We start from the raw sequence: 17271 nt of genomic DNA, 5'->3' as shown, positions 1-17271 counted from the left end.
TGGAGTAAACATTTCCCAGAGGAGGAGGCACGAGACTAGAGTTGCTCACCGGACCATGCCAGGATGTTGGCCCAAAGCCCAGACTTCTCCACATTGCCCAAGAGGAGTCATAGTTCCATGATTTTGCCCAGTGGGGCTTTCTCTTCAGCTAAGACTGTCATTTATAAAGGGTTTCAAAGTAGCCTTCAGATTCTGGACACCAGGCTGCTGGTCAGAAGGTAGGCAATGCAGGTTGCAAGCTGTAGCCTTCAGTCACTTGATCCACCTTACGGTGATTGGTGATGGTTGAGGGCATTGAAATGAAAGCTAAAAGGCTAGGAGTATAGCTCAGTGATAGAGCACTCGCCTAGCATGCATGAAGCCCTGGTGTTTGATTCCCCAACACACATGGTGCACACACACATAAGTTGAAGGCTGAGAACAGATTTGCAGTTAATGGCAAAAGGTACCCAAGCATGTGGCATAGCAGTAAGCTATCCTTTTATAATTCCTTCTGTCCTCAGAGAACCCACAATTAATACATCTTGCTGAGCCAGATGTGGTGGCACATACCTGTAATCCCAGCAACTCAGGAGGCTGATGCAGGAATCATAAGTCTGAGGCCAGCCTCAGCAACTTAACAAGATCCCATCTCAAACAAAACAAAACAACAAACAAAAAAATTTTAAAAGGGCTGGGAATGTAGATTAGTGGTAAAGCAGCCCTGGTTTAATCTCCATATTATTTAAAAAAAAAAAAAGAAAAGAAATGCATTTTGTTATACGTAATACAACCTGACTTACAGGACTTCAATAAGTGGTTTATTTTTTTCTCATCAGACAAGAAGTATGGATGTGGGTATCATCCATCATGGTGGACCTACACTTTTCTTCTTCCCACTCTCCCATTCTAACTTATTGTTTCCTCCTTGCCACAAGGTGGCTGCCCAAACCCAAGCTTTAGTTTTGCCTTCGCAGAACATTGTCAACACCCTTCCCTTTAAATCTTGTTGGCCAGAAATGAGTCACATGCTCCTCCCACTTTAAGGGAGACTGGGAAATTGAGTTTTGGCAAAGGCGCATGGGACTGGCACAATTGTCCTGGGGATGGACTTCCTCTCGTTTTTGGATTCTGCTGCCAAAGCCAGAGTTGTAATCAGCAGCTAACAGTTTTCCTTGGTTTGATCTGTTGAAAGAATGCCCCCTAAGCAGTGGTGCCAGTAGTCTGAGTTCCCAAATGTTCACACCTAGGCAAAGCTCAGGAGTTGGGATCCCATGCTTGCTCCTCCTTGCAAGGTTATGTCTTCTCTACGTTTGTTTTGTCTCACTTGCAAGTTGGTGCCCTGGAGGGAGCATGCTTTCTCATATCTCTTTCACAGCACTTAAGATGACTGAATCAGTAGCTCGGGCACTGATAAGATACAAAGAACCTGATCAGCTGCTCTCAAGTGCCCTCAGGAATGGCAGTCTGGGGCCAGGCCCTCCTGACAAGTAGAGGCTTGGTAGAGTTTCTTTCTTGCCTAAGATTTGTGCCCAAATCGATTCAGGTATGAGACCCTTATTAAGAGAAGTGTAATATCACCTGGGTTCAAGTTTTAGCTATCCAACAGCTCGTCTCTCCATCACTAAGTCTTCTCTTGAGAGCACTTTGCAGATACGTTTCTATTATAAATGCCCTATTACCCTCATTGTACAGATGAGACACTAAGAGAGTTTACGTGAATTCCCCAAGGCCATAAAACCCTGAACGAGGTCCTGAGAGTCGAAACTGACTATGCTGCTCAATTACTTCCAGAGCGATTCATTCGGGGAAGTATTTTCCCTCTGCAGGTCTTAGATTCCCTCATTCTCCTCGTCAAAAACCTCCAGTGAAAAATGTCCTTGGAAAACGCTGACAGAGGTTTTTGAGCCTCAGCCGCACCCGTCGCTCGCGTAGCAGGCGGAAGTAGCGGGCAGTTGGCCGGAAGTTGGGCTGCGAGGCCGAGTGCTGCCGGAGGAGTAAGTGTGTGGCTGCGGCGGGCGGGCTTCAGAGTCTGGTGTTGCGCTGCCCGCCTTCGCCAGGTTCAGGTGAGTGGTGGCGGTGGCCCGGGAAGATGTCACGGCGGCCGCTTCGTGTGCCTGCGACCGACTTCGCTTTCGGCTGTGCCTCCTGCCTTTCAGGTCAGCCCAGGGCTTGCGTCAGTCGAGGCCCTGGTCAGCGCTTCCCGGCCAATGCGCGGACGACTCTCAGAGGATCTCCTCTGGAGAGAACCTCGGCGACCCTCGCCACTCCGGAGTTCTTTGACCTTGGGCAGGAGACCGCAACCTTGATTCCCCCCTCCCCGGTGAAATGGAGATTCCAACAGTACGTGCCTCCCAGAGCTGTTGTGAGAATGTAGTGAGACCTTCTGGCGTGCCTATCATCCTCACTTGGAGATAGCAGGTTCGGGGTAGGGCCTGAAATTCTGTTTCTAACCAGCTTCCAGCAGACCACGCTTCGATTAGCCAGGCCTTAGAGTATTTTGCTTAGAACTTGAATGGGGTGGGGTGAGTCTTAAGTAAGTACCAGTTTGATATATGCCTTTTTCCCATTTTAGCAGAGAGTTTCTGGCTGTGCAAGCCTAATTCAGAGTAGTATTGTTGTCCCTCCCTCTTTTCTTTCCAGGGACAGGAAATAATTGATCTTTTTTTTTGTGCATATCATGACAAAGCTTCTCTGACCTGACTGAGCAGGTACCCGTTTACCAGGTGCAAACCTTGGGCTTCTCAGGTGGCACTTCATTGCTTACTCAGTGTAGACCTATTGACAGTGTTTCATCCTGTGGAGATCATAGCTCAATGCTTTAGTATCAACAATGGCTGGTGTTTTTGTGCACCAGTCATGTTTTCTGCAGTTTGGGCACACTGTTAAGTAGTAACAGCTGACTTTGCACTTAATAGCCCTGAATGGCCTTGAGCAATCCCGTGAATGATTTACTCCTGCCTGGTGGACCAAAATAAAATATGAAAACACTGCTGTATCATACAGCTGAGAGAGTGACTCCTGAATAGTGCAAGACTGATATTCGTTTGTCTGTGTGGTTTTCTTTTCTGTTTAGTGTTTTTTTTTTTTTTTCTGATCGCTAACAAGGCCTTGCCATTCATCATGTAAATAATCAAGTTTGATATAAAAGAATTTTGAAGTTCCTCATTTGCCTGACTAAAAAGCATAAGCAAAACATTGCAAATTGGAAAACCAGGTAAGACCAAGTATACACTAACAATAATAGGTACTCAGGCCATTTACTTGGGAATTTTCTTTCATGACTTTGTGGGTACTTCTTTTTACGTGCCTTGATTTCCTCTTTTCTCTGGTGGACACAAATGTCTGTTCCCTGTTGTTATATGGAGAGATTTCTTTTCTTTCTTTCTTTTTTTTTTTGAAAAGTCCATTCATAAAACTTTTATTTCACTTACATGAGGAGAGATTTTCTAAAACTAGGGTCTTATGAAATTCTTTGAAAGAAGTGACTCTGACAAGATCATCTGTAGCTTTGTCAGACTATCTCTACCCACACCCTTCTTGCCATTCTGATAGAAGAGTAGTGGTATCTTAGAAGGCCAGGGAGGGCTATAAAAGGCAAAAACGTTTCACAGATGATTTGATGTGCTAATGTCTCTCCTACAAGCACTAGAACTAGAACAAAAAGGAGGGGATGTGTTGCTAGACTTGATTTTGACTTGGCTTATCTTAGTGGATGATACTTAACCTTAACCTAGACACCTTCTTCGCACTAACTCTTAACCTTCTTTGTACTAGTAGACCCTTCTCTTGTAGGCCTTGCTCTTGTACGAAAACAGAAGTGCAGAAAAGTCTGGCTCAGTTAATATCCTCCTTAATAGCTGAGCGTCTTTACTGTCTACCTGTAAGCCCTTACTGGGAGCTTATAAAGCTTTGGAGGCTCTCAGCAGTAGGATTCACCTAGAGAAAGTTAATTCTTTGCTTTTTGGTTGCTCAACAAATTATTTGCTGAGTCAAAAATGGGGTTGGTGGCTGGGAATGTAGCTCAGTGGTAGAATATGTCTTTTTGCTTTTTGTTGCTCAACAAATTATTTGCTGAGACAAAAATGGGGTTGGTGGCTGGGAATGTAGCTCAGTGGTAGAATATGTCCCTAACATGCGTGAAGCCCTGGATTCAATTCCTAGCACTAGGGGAAAAAAATTTTTTTTTAAAGGTGATGGTGGTGGCATTGGAGTATTCATTATTTATGGTGATTTTATTGGTACTTAGGAAGATCTTTTCCTTTCTAGGAAAAGAATGAGAATTGATGGACTGGGGTTGTGGTTCAGCAGTATAATGCTCGCCTAGCACATGTGAGGTGCTGGCTTTGATCCTCAGCACCACATAAAAATAAATAAATAAAATAAAGGTATTGTGTTCAACTACAATTTAAAAAAAATATATTTAAAAAAAAATGAGAACTGAGGGGTAAGATCTGGCAACTGGTAAACTGTATATGCTGAGAGTGTCATATATTTAATCTACAGTTAGCTTGGCTGCCTTCTTCTACCTGGCTCCCTTTTTCTAACTTCTCGACCATAGTTTAAAATGAAGCTCTTTGGCCTTGCTCAGACTTGTACCTGGAAGATGGAAAGGTAAGATTCCTCACCCTTGTAAAATCACATCATTCAGGGTGGTTTGGGCAGTGCCTTTTGGAAATGTCAGGGTCTAAGGGTCTCTAACGATCCACTCTAATTCAGTATGACTCCTAAAGAAGAGATGAGGGGCTGGGGTTGTAGCTCAGTGGTAGAGCACTTGCCTAGCATGTCTGAGGCACTGGGTTCGATTCTCAGCACTACATATAAATAAATGAATAAAATAAATGTCTAGAAACATCTAAAAAAATATTTTTTTAAAAAAAAGGAGATGAAGCCACATACAGTGGCATATACCTGTAATTCCAGTGAATCAGGAGGCTGAGGAAAGAGGATTGCAAGTTTGGGGCCAGGCTTGGCAATTTAGCAAGATCCTATCTAAAAACAACAACAACAACAAAAAAAAAAACACTAAAAGGGCTGGGGTAAAGTGCCCTAATACTGGGAAAAAAGAATGTTTTAGGTGATGGCACTCATTTGTGTAACTATTCACTCTGTTGAATATTTGTGTGCACTTGTGTCTGTCACAAACATACCATGCAAACCAGACTCTTCCTACTGGATGGACATATGACTTGTTTTCAGTTTTTATATGGATATTTTGTTAAAAATCAAAAAGAGAAAGTTTTTTTTTTTTTAAGTTATGTCTATGAAGGATCTCTGAAGAATTCAGATGAGATGAAGGACTATAGATTTAATGTGTATATCTTTTAGTTTCATACTGTGTTGGACTAAATTTAAATTCCAGGTCTCAAGCAGGTTTTCTTAAAGGCCCTGTTCTGTCAAGTAGAGCGTTCTGTTACCTGTTTTGTCTTTTATTTCCTTCATGCCTGTGCTACCCTGTTGAGATTCTTAGTGACTATTTTAAGGCATATAAATCCTCTTTTTTTTTTTTTTCCTGGTGGTGCTGGAGATTGAACTCAGTTCCTCACACATGCTAAGCGTGTGCTTTATCACTGAGCTACATCCCCAATCCTTTTTATTTTTTGAGACAGGGTCTTGCTAAGTTGCTTAAGGCTGCTCTTAGTTGCTGAGGCTGGGTTTGAACTCATGATCCTCCTGCCTCAGCCTCCTGAGTTGCTGGGATTATAGGCATGCGCCACCACCCCAGCACCTATGGACCATTTTTGCCTACCAAGAGATTCAACCTAGAGTCAGATGCTATAGATTCAGATTTGGCAATCTACCTCTTGAAGTCCCAAATTCTGCTTGAAGAAACCATAGTACTGCAAACAACAACAACAACAAAACAAAACAAAGCCCAAACCAAACCAATAAAACAGCAGACAACTGTATAAAGATGTACTGTGAAAGATTTCTGCTATAGTTCACAAAGAAAGAAATTAAATACATTCCTGCCACCAAGAGAAGCCTGTGTAGTTTGCCTACCATAATAGCCACTGGCCTGCCTTATAGTTGTGGTTCTTATGCTATGGGCTCTGGAAGAAAGGACCTGACAGCAGACTTGGGCAGACATTTCAGAAAGTCATTCTGACCCCCTGAGAGCCCTTGTGGAATTTTCTGCAACCCTTGTGGAATAGCCTTATGTGCTCCATGAGTTGGCAGCTCAGATCTCAGTTTTTGCTTATTAGGCTTTGGCACCTAAGTCGAAAGAAAGAATAACTATTAAGGAAAGCAAGAGTATGGCAGAGTCAGTTTCATAGCCTCTATGATTTCTGCCATGGAAGAAAAATGAAAATTGTACTGTTTACAGGCAGAGTAAGGATATAATCAGCACTTGATTCAGTACTTGTCTCAGTAGAAGCGTTGCAAATCTGCCTTCATCATAGGAAAGCTGCACTGTTCCCCCACATGGTAGCCAGGTAGTATGGTAAAATGATGTTCCCTGAACTCTAAGCCCTGCTTAGAGTTCACCTGTGAATTGACAGAAAGCGCCTTGGTCTTCTGCTTTACCATGAGCACAAGTGAGCTAGTTTCCTTCCTTCCTTCTTTTCCTTCATTTTTTTTTTTCTTTTTTAGTAGTACTGGGGATTGAACCCAGGGCCTCACACAGTTAGGGAAGTGCTCTGCCACTGAATCACTCCTAGCTCAACATGAATTTCTGAATATACTTCCTCGTTGAACAACTACTTTGCACTAGTGATTCAGATTCTCTTACAAGCCCCCTGGTGCTTAGCACAGTGGCCCATGGATTGAAGGTTTGAAGCCAGCCTGAACAATGTAGTGAGACCCTGTCTCAAAAAGGGCTGGAGATGTAGCACAGTGGTAGAGTACTCCTTCATTCAGACTCTAGAACTAAAAAAATCCTTCTGGAGATAACAGTCACCATCTTCTGAAAGGTATAGGCATAGTGTTAGAATAACAGAATTTTGTAATTAAAAGTTAGTATTATAAGAATTGGGAGTGTTATTTTGTGTATAAGTTAAATCTTATACCAAATCCCACTTTTTCCTTTATGCATGGCAGTTTTTATAAACTTTCTGTTCTCCAAGTGTGATCTTTCTGTGTTGATATTAAATAGATGGAATGATTGCTTACTTTCACTCCCAGCTTTCTATTGAGTATTAGTAGAGCACCTGTCTTCTCTCGTTGTCACTGCTTCTCTTCTGAAAGGAAGAAAGTGTGGACTGAACAGCAGTCTAGGAACTACTCTGTTGTACCCTGGGTTTGGGGTTTTTCTGTGCCTTTATACAAGGTACACAGTTTATCTTTAATAACATTCTGTTTTGTTGTTTGGGCATTCACTAGCAGTAGACTAACTTGAGTGGATAACAGTGTGGTTTGACTCTATTTCTTATAATGTATAAATTTTGGTTATGTGATAGGTGGAAGCCACTCATTCTTCATCTACCCTTTTTTCAGTATCTGGCACCAATTCGGGCTGAGTCATTTGTGAACCGTGACTCTTGTGATATGCCGAAGATTCCAGGCAGTTTCTGTGGAACATCTCCCCATCCAGCTCTAATCAAGCATCATATAAACAAGAAATTGTTTGGTCAAACCTGTGAAGACTGTGCTCTGACTGCCAAAAAGATCAGTACTGACATCAGAATGGCAGCTACTCTCAAATTATTAAAACCTTTAAAATATCAAGCATTTCGCGATTCTTTTGCCTACAGTGCCACCCAAAGTGTGGCATATTGGAATATGGGAAGCAATATACGACATAGGGGAAAGGCCCCTCCTGAGCGTAGTAGTTCCTGCCATCCTGCCAGAAAAGTTAAGAATGTTGGTAGTGGCACCTTTTCTCAGAGGGTCTTCACAATCAGCAGTGCCTTTCTGGGTTTGGAATTCAGCAAAGCTTCTACCTCTAAAGCCAGGAAGTTGCAGCTGGACTCACCCAGGACTATGAAAATTGATGAAGAGGATGTAGAAGTTTTTGATTCCTTTGAAGGCACCCGAGTTTTCCTACAGCTAAGGCCAGAATACCAGCTTCACAGCTATAACAGATCTGAGACTTGTCAGCCCCTCTCTGTTTCAGAAGGCGAACTAATTTTGCACAAAGTCACAGTTTATCAAAGTAACCTTCAACCTCAAATCATTGCTGATTATTTCTGTAAGCTGAGCTCTTTGCCTACAGAACAGCATCCTGTTTTGCTGACAAGTACCAGCTTTGCTCTGCTCTGCCAATTGAGTGTGAAAAATATACAAGTCTTTGATATTCCAGATCTAATCAGTATTTTGAAAGCCTTTGTTAGTTTAGGAATTCCTCACTCTCATTCAATGCTAGATGTGTATGAAACCAGGTTCTGTCAACAGGTATGGGAGATGAGTCTGAATCAGCTTCTCTTGGTGGCTGATCTCTGGCGGTGCTTAGGTCTCAGAGTACCTCAGTTTTTAAAAATTTTTTTTAGTTACCTTAATTTGCACTGGAAAGATCTATCCTTGTCCCAGCTGATTCACTTAATTTATATTATAGGTGAAAGTCGACAGGTGCCTCAGGACCTAATGCAAAAACTGGAATCATTGATCCTTAAGTATATAGATTTGATCAACTTAGAGGAGGTTGGTACAATCTGTTTAGGATTCTTTAAGTCAAGTAGTAGTCTCTCTGAATTTGTAATGCGGAAACTTGGAGATTTGGCTTGTGCTGACATGGAGCATCTGAGTAGTCATGCCTTAGTGCATATTCTTAAAATGTTCAGATTCACTCATGTGGATCACATAAATTTCATGAAGCGCTTTGGAGAGATAGCTCCTCAGCGAATTCCTTCCTTGGGGGTTCAGGGTGTTATGCACCTGACTCTTGCCTGCTCAGCTTTACACTTTCTGGATGAAGGAGTAATGAATGCCGTGGCTGCTTCTTTGCCTCCTAGAGTAGTGCACTGTCGAAGTAAAGATATTGCCAAAATTCTGTGGTCATTTGGAACTCTGAATTATAAGCCACCCAACACAGAAGAATTTTATTCTAGCCTGATCAATGAAATTCACAGAAAGATGCCTGAATTCAACCAATATCCAGAACACCTGCTCACCTGCCTGCTGGGTCTGGCATTTTCAGAGTACTTTCCAATAGAGCTTATTGATTTTGCTTTGAGTCCAGGGTTTGTCAAGCTAGCTCAGGAGAGAAGTAAATTTGAACTCACCAAGGAACTGTATACTCTTGATGGTACAGTTGGTGTTGAGTGTCCAGATTATAGAGGCAGTCGTCTTAGTTCTTACCTTCAGCAAGAGGCATCTGCTAAGCTTTGGAATTTAGCAAGGAAAGATATGAACTCAAAGCCTGAATTCCTAGAAGCTCTCTCTTTACTTGAGACCATGTTGGGCGGCCCCCAGTACATCAAGCACCATATGATTTTGCCTCATACTCGGTCTTCTGATTTAGAGGTCCAGCTTGACATTAACATGAAGCCATTACCATTTAATAAAGAAGCCATACCAGCTGATGATGTAGCCAAATTAAGGCTTAAGCATGTAGGAGTCAGCCTTACAGATAATTTGATGAATCAGTTGCTGAAAGGGAAAGCAAGAGGGCATTTCCAGGGGAACAGTGAGTCAGAGACTTTGCAGCAGCCTGTAAAGTCAGAGAAAGAATCCTTGGGGAACTTCCTTTCCAGTATGGCAGGTAGATTGGGAGCTGTGGAGATGGCTGGCCTGCATCCCTCACTCCATGTGCAGGCCCCACCAGTGAAGCTGGCTATTCAGTTGACTAACAGGAACCAATATTGCTATGGTTCCAGGGATCTGCTTGGACTGCACAATATGAAGAGGCGGCAGCTGGTTCGGCTTGGGTACCATGTGGTAGAATTATCCTACTGGGAATGGCTCCCACTACTAAAACGAACTCGTTTAGAGAAGCTGGCTTTCCTCCATGAGAAAGTGTTCACTTCTGTTCTCTAAAGGGCTTTCATGGGTATTTTTACTCTAAACTGTTGGTGTACAGGTTGAGCATCCCTAATTTGAAAATCTAAAACGTTCCAGAATCAGGAACTTTGAGTACCACCATGACATTCACTTTGGATTTTATTTTAGACTTTTGGATTAGGGATATTCAAATGGTAGTCTATGCAGATATTTCTTAATCTGAAGCAACTCAAAGTCTTTCTTGTCTCAAGCTTTTTTTTTTTTTTTTAACTAGGAACTGAGCCAGAGGCGCCACATTCCGACCCTTTTTTTTGTTGTTGTTATTGTTTTGAGACAGGGTCTTGCTAAGTTGCTTAGGACCTCTCTAAGTTGATGAGGCTAGCTTTAAACTTGCTATTTTCCTGCCTCAGCCTCCCCAGTCACTGGGAATACGGGTGTGCGCCGCTGTGCCCAGCCTGGTCCCGAGCATTTTGAATAAAATCATACTCAATTTATACAGCAAAATAATTATAAAAGCCAGAATGTAAATTTAGTAATAAAATCATCTGTTGAAGAGAATTAATCATGGTGTTATCTGTTACAGATTGAGCTAATATATGTTAACTGTGAATTAATTGTGACCTGTAGCAGTAATAAGTTATTGCTAATTTGTGCATATTACTCTTAGTAAGTAATAAACATTTTAAAATGTCCATGGTCTAGTAATTCCTATTGCAGTTTTTATTTCCTTCTTTCTTTTTTTTTTTTTTAATATTTTTTAGTTGTAGGTGGACACAATACCTTTATTTTATTTTTGTATGGTGTACAGGATTGAACCCAGTGCCTCAAGCATGCCTGGCGAGTGCTCTACATCTGAGCCACAACCCCAGCCCTCCTGTTGCACTTTGTTTACTAGCCTTATGTCTCAACTATTTTAAGCTTTTAGAATAAAAATTTAGGTATTGTCTAAAGCCAATTTTTATAAAAAGTAGTTATCATATTCTTTGTTTTAAAGAAGAATCACAGCTTTACTTACATTTCAGGACTTTACCTCTGTGTGTGTTCTTCACAGTCTAAAATGAAAGTTCTCATTTTTGTTTTTGATTGGTTATCCTTAGTTGCTTGTTCTTCCAATTTCAGAATTGGAGTTAATATCTTCTTCTTAGCTCCCTATTCCACATTTCTACACTTCTTGCATAAACTCTTCTCTCCAGGCCTCCCATATTTTCTTCTTAAAATTGGACCTAGAAAAATAGAATTATATAAGAGCCTAAGAGGCCAGTAGTTCCCAAATCTGATGAATGTTTTTCATGGCAAGTAGCCCAGATGGGAAGAAAATGAATTACCTTTCAAATCAGGTAGTCCCATAGACAGGTTTTGTTGATTCCTTTTTGCTTATACTAGAGTCACCAACATAGAGATTTTCTGTGTAAATAACAATATAAGTAATTTTAGTAAACACTTGGGGTCTGTGAAAATTTCTTTCAAAAGGGATCACTCTGGACTACAGATGTAGTTCAGTGGTAGATTGCTTGCCTACCATGTATGAGGTTTGATTCCCCCACACTGCAAAAGAAAGAGGGATCCCTCCTCCTATTGTTAAGGTCTCTCAAAGGTCACTTCTTCAGAGAAGATTTCTCACTCTGTCCAATAGCACTTCAGTCTTTTTAAAATTTTTTTTTCATATTGATGATTCAACCCAGGGCATTTTACCACTGAGCTATATCCCCAGCCCTTGTTATTTTTGAGACAGGGCCTCAGTTACTGAGGCTGGCCTCAAACTTGGGATGCTCCTATTTCAGCTTCCCAAGTAGTTGGATCATAGGCATGTGCCCTCATACCTAGCTCCATTGGCCTTTGATCATGATCTGTCAAACATGCTATTTTGCTTCATTCAGTTATTAGCTCAAATTGTTTTTGTTGTTGTTATTGTTTGGATCCTTTAATGTTGAGGGAGTTCCTTTTATTTTTTGTTCCTACTTTTCTGAGTCTCTAATAAATTATTTTAGTGTGTGACCCAAATAGTACATGTGATATCTCTCTCTCTCTCTCTCTCTCTTTCTCCTTGAAGTACTGTGGGTTGAATTCAGACTCTCAGATTCTCTATCACTAAACTATATCCCCAGTACTTCTTATTTTTCTATTTTGAGACAGGTTCTTGCTAGGTTGCCCAGGCTGGCATTGAGCTTGTGATCCTCCTACCTCAGCTTCCTGAGTAGCTGGGATTACAGGTGTGTGTCTCTGCACTGGGTGGGACATTTCTTATACTTAAAATAATTCATTGTTTTGCTGAAGTTTGGGCTTTTTCTTGTGTGTGTGTATATGTGCGTGTGAACAGGGAGTGTCTGAGGATTGAATCCACGGATGCTTTACCACTGAGCTACATCCCTAGTCCTTTTTTTTTTTTTAATATTTATTTTTTTAGGTGTAGATGGACATAACACAATGCCTTTATTTTTATTTGGTGCTGAGGATCGAACCCGGGTCCCACCTGTGCTAGGCAAGCACTGTACCGCTGAGCCACAATCCCAGCCCCCATCTCTAGTCCTTTTTATTTTGAGATACAGAATTGCTGAATTGCTAAGGCTGACCTTGAATTTGGGATCCTCTTGCCTCAGTCTCCCATGTTGCTGGGATTATAGGTGTGTGTCACCATTCCCGGCTGAAGTTCAGGTTTAAGTGAACAGTTTTTATTTGTTAAATCTGGCAACCCTAAAGCATAGGATCAAGACAAGTTTTATTTGGGTGGGGTGGTGCACAGAATAGACTTGAATGAATGATTGCATTTGTTAAAAATAGAGTACTATAATTGGAGATAGTTGAAAATTCAGGAGGGAGATAAGACTCGAAATTAGGTCCTGGAGGAAAGGGACCGGATTAAGGTCAGGTTGATTGTAGAGCCTGGCCACCTCACCTGAGATCCCATAGAATTTCCCTGACATTGTTATTAAGACAATTCATTGTATATCTTGTTTTGAGACAGAATCTTTTAAAAGAAAAACATGTCCATTTGTGCCTCATTTTGATGCTGTGGTTTGCTTAAGAGTAAAAACTGTATGCATGGGTTAAGGGTATAACTTAGTGGTAGTGTGCTTGCCTAATATGCATGGACACAGAAATGTCCATTTGTGCCAAGCATAGTGCCTCAAACATAAAAACCTTAAAGGTGACTTAGGTACATGTGATATAAAATTGCAGGCATCTTTTAGACCCCTGCCTATGTTCTAGTTCTCTCACTGGTGGGCAACAGTCTTTCAGTTTAACCAACTCTAAGAAAAATGCATATAAGTCAAACTTCATGGATGGACAGGTGACTCAATTTAGAAATTATGAGAAGTATTATGTGTCTTTAAAAGCTGAAGTGCCCAATTTATAAAATTGCTCACTGTGTTAGTATTCCACCCACTCTATACGGTTAAATGCTTTTCTCTTATTTGACAGGTAATCTTTTTTCCCCCCTCTGTATCCTGTTTGAGCTTAGTCTTTAAAAATATGTGTATCTGCCAGAATTATTTTCCATTTCTTTTTCGTGAAACTCAAAATCAGATTGTATAATTCATCTATGGTAACTTTTTTGTAGGCCAAAGGAAGGTGGATGCTTAAATTTTCAAAAAGTGTCATGGTCACCTTATTCTCTTCCAAATTACCCCTCCATTCTTTCCCACCCCCAGGTTCTGAACTTCAACAACAACAACAAAAGGTTTGCTTCATTTCTTTAAGCTCCAGGGCATCACAGACAACAACCTTCAGGACGGAGTGACCAACTTGTCCCAGTTTGCCTGGGACTCTCCCAGCACTGAAAGTCACACATTTTGATAATCCCTCCGGTCCTGGGTAGACCAATACAGTTGGGCAGTTGACTTCTGACTCCTTTCTTGTTCTTTCCCTTACATTTTCCCTTCCTGAGCCTGAGTACAGAGAGGCAGGGAAGAAAGGTTTGTCCCATCTGGACATCCAGTGGCTATCAGCTGCCAAGAAATACCCAGAACATATATTTTATGATCAGTCCTCCCTGATACCATCTGGAGACCTCAGAAATCCAGTGCATGTGTTTAACTATTTATAACAACTTTGTGTGTGTGTGTTTTGGGTACTTGGGATTGTACCCAGAGTGCTTAATCCCTGAGCTACATCCCCAGCACTGTTTATTTTTATTTTGAGACAGGGTCTTGCTAGGTTGCTTAGGTCCTTGCTAAGTTGCTGAGACTGCCCTCAAACCTATGATCCTTCTGCCTCGGCCTCCTGAGTGCTGGGATTATAGGCATGGCTACCACACCTGGTTAGTACTTAGAAGAATTTTAAACCCAAAAGAGGGGAAAAAATCCCCCAACGTATCCCTCTAGTCTAGTAGAGTATGACATGTTTAAACTTCTGCATGCCCACCATTACCTCCCAAACTATTCATGTACACATAGTCCTAGATACAGATTTTTCACAAATATATAATTGTAATACTCCCATAAACTTTCACTTGTGGGCAACCAACTGTGTGTGATAGGTTGAGACAGCTGTCTTTCATTTTAGCCAGCTCTAAGGATAATGAGAATAAGTCAAACATTTTATATGGATGAGTAAATAATTGAATTTAAAGATTTATGTTCTTTTTCTTTGTTTTATGTATACTTTTGCATTTTTTTAAATAGTTGCAGTTATCATTTAAATGACATGAATGATAATATCACTCAAATTTGTTTCTTACAATGTGAACAGTGGACTTAACTGATGTCTTAATGGACTTAGATATGGGTGAAGAACTTCAGGATTTCTGTGGTAATAACAGTACTTTGGGGTTGAGGGTGTAGTGCATTGGTAGAGTGCTTGCCTACCATTTGTGAGGCCCTAGATTCTATTCCCAGCACTACCCAATAAATAAACAAAAAAGTATTTGACTTTATAAAATAAATGACTTTTTTTTTTTCTTAGTAGTACTGGTCATTGAACCCAGGGATGTTTTACTACTGAGCCACATCCCAGTCCTCTTTATTTTGAGACAGGTTCTTGCTGAGTTGCTTAGGGCCTCCCTAAGTTGCTGAGGCTAGTTTAAAACATGTGATCCTCCTGCCTTAGCCTTTTTCCAGTCACTAGAATTGCAAGGGTGCACCACCATGCCCAGCCAATAAATGACTTCTTAATGGGTAGCACAAGGGATCCTTGTGGTGCTTGAACTGTTTTGTTATCTTGACTATGGTATTGATTACACAAATCTACACATATAATAAAATTGCATAGAACTGAAGAGGTAGGCCTGCACAAATGAATGCATATAAAACGGGTGAAATCTAAGAAAGATCAGTAGATTGTTATTGTAAATTTTCTAGTCATGGTGTTGTATTATAACTATGTAAGAATTACCACCAGGAAAAACTGTGTAAAAGATACTCTGTTTCTTACAACTTAACCTACAATTATCTTGAAAGGTTTAATTAAATATCTTTTAAATAATCAGTTTCTTAGTAGCTTTGAAATCCTTGTGAAATGCTCAGTAGTTCAAAAAAGAATATCACTCTAAAAAGGGGAGAAAATGTCAAAAGAAAAATTGAGGCTACTAGCTTATTTCTAAGTAGTTTATACCTTGGTATCTTTAGGAAGCCATTTACAAAGATAATCCCTCCTATAATACGGAAAAGATAGTGGGAACACATCAGCCAGAGGAAAGGGAAACCAATTGAAGGATGAATTGCTTCTAAGTGGTTCAAAATTGTTACATCATCTAGGAGGTTAATGGCAGGCTTTTCATTAGTGTCATTTCTCTCCCTTGTTATAAGCCTTCTATGACTTCCCTCTGACCAGTAGCTTTCAAACATTTTTTTTTTTTAACAACAACCCTTAGTAAGAAATGCCTTTTATTCCTGGCATAGTGACACATGCCTGTGATTCCAGCTACTTGCGAGATGAGGCAAAAAGAACATAGTTTGAAACCAGCTTGGGCAACCTAGTAAGACCCTGTCTCCAAAAGGACTGAGTATGAAACTCAGTGGTAGAACACCTGCCTCTCATGTGCAGGGCCCTGGGTTCAATCCCTAGTACTACCAAAAGATCAAAATGCTTTACATCAAAACCTTGAATGAATGAATGAATGAGTGTACATGGATATATAACTGAAACAAAAAGTTTTACAAGACAGTATGTTCACCTTTATGTTAGTGCATACTGATATTTCCTTTCTATTCTACTTAATTAAAAAATTACTGGTTATATCTCACTAATTGGAGCTCTTGGTCTTGAGTTTGGAGAAACACTACTTCATTCTACCAGATGAAGTTGTCTAAGCCCCTTGGTATATTCAGTGCCTTCCCTGCCTCCTATTCCAGCCTGTAGCTAAGTGGTGTATATTCAAACCTGGCATGCTGGTATGGCTGTAGTCCTAGCTGCTTGAAGGATAAGGTGGGATGCTTGTTCGAGTCCACCAAACTCAATACCAGCCTGGGCAACATAGTAAGACCTTGTCTCAAAATGAACAAATGACAATGTCAATGGCATATATAGTACTTCTAACCCTACTTTACACCATTCCTCCTTTAGGTCTTGATTCTTACTGGTCCCTCTCTGTAGGGCTTTTCCCTTTCTGTTCCTGTTCTCTCCTGACTTTTATAATTGAGCATATATAGTTAATTGTACCATTAATTTGTAGTACTTGTCTCTCCTCATAGTTGTTCCTGAAGCCATGTGTCCTAGTCATCCTTAGTTCAAGTGACTCCGTCCCTGAGTTCTGGGTATATTTTTGGCTGGTGTTTTTCATTTTTTTTTTTTTTTTTAAATCAAGAGCCACAGTAGCTGGGCACAATGGTATACGCCTGTAATCCCAGTGGCTTGGGAGGCTGAGGCCAGAGGATCACAAATTCAAAGCCAGCCTTAGCAACTTAGAGAGACTTTGTCTCAAAATTAAAAAACAAAACAAAACAGGCTGGGGATGTGACTCAGTGGTTAAGGACCCCTGGGTTCAATCCCTGGTACCAAGGAGAAGGGGGGGGGGAAGCACAATAAAGAACATTTTACATGGATTTGCATATATTTGTACAAACCTGAAACAGGTTTCATGATGTAAGACCCATTCACTATGCATTTTTAAATATATATTTAGTTGTTGATGGGCCTTCCTTCCTTTTTTTTTTCTTTTCTTTCACTGAGAATCAAACCCAATGTCTCACACATGCTAGGCAAGCACTCTACCACTGAGCTACAACCCCAGTCCTCCCTATGCATTTTGATATTTTGTATTTTACATTTTTTCTTCAATCTGTAACTTGATTTCAAAAATCACAAGTTGAAACGCATTGAGTTAGTCCATTCTTCCCCATTCTCAATGTAGTTTGCAGAAAGTTGTCATAAACCTTTATATTCTATAATCTGTTAGGAAGAGGTGTGGATTGCCCCAAGACAGAACTGCTCATTTCATTTTTCCTTACTTCCCCCAACAGGAAGACAGAGAGAGAA

General features: G+C 40.7%; 2 protein-coding genes across 8 annotated transcripts in view; both read left to right on the top strand.

The window, feature by feature from the left end:
• The first annotated feature begins 1943 nt into the window (after positions 1 to 1943).
• Positions 1944 to 11723, top strand: FASTKD5 (FAST kinase domains 5). 5 transcript variants are annotated; one of them, XM_081290723.1, is made up of 2 exons: positions 1944 to 2045; positions 7417 to 11723. In XM_081290723.1, the coding sequence occupies exon 2, from the start codon at positions 7468 to 7470 to the stop codon at positions 9892 to 9894; it is 2427 nt and encodes an 808-aa protein (XP_081146849.1). In that variant the 5' UTR covers positions 1944 to 2045; positions 7417 to 7467; the 3' UTR covers positions 9895 to 11723. The 5 variants fall into 5 exon arrangements, with proteins under 5 accessions (XP_081146849.1, XP_081146846.1, XP_081146848.1 ...); XM_081290720.1 differs by lacking the exon at positions 1944 to 2045 and adding an exon at positions 2190 to 2322 and having other exon boundaries at positions 7417 to 11721; XM_081290722.1 differs by lacking the exon at positions 1944 to 2045 and adding an exon at positions 2265 to 2400.
• Positions 4483 to 17271, top strand: part of UBOX5 (U-box domain containing 5) — a 36164-nt gene continuing 23375 nt past the window's right edge. For all 3 annotated transcript variants that reach the window (XM_081290726.1, XM_081290725.1, XM_081290727.1), the window contains exon 1: positions 4483 to 4593. The gene's annotated coding sequence lies outside the window, so the exon portion shown is untranslated. The remainder of the gene's footprint in view (positions 4594 to 17271) is intronic.

The sequence above is a fragment of the Spermophilus citellus genome (genome assembly GCF_964194105.1).
Source record: "Spermophilus citellus genome assembly, chromosome: 4".
In the NCBI taxonomy this organism is placed as follows: Eukaryota; Metazoa; Chordata; class Mammalia; order Rodentia; family Sciuridae; genus Spermophilus; species Spermophilus citellus.
The sequence above is the reverse complement of the archived record's forward strand: the minus strand, read 5'-3'. Positions and strand labels throughout refer to the sequence as shown.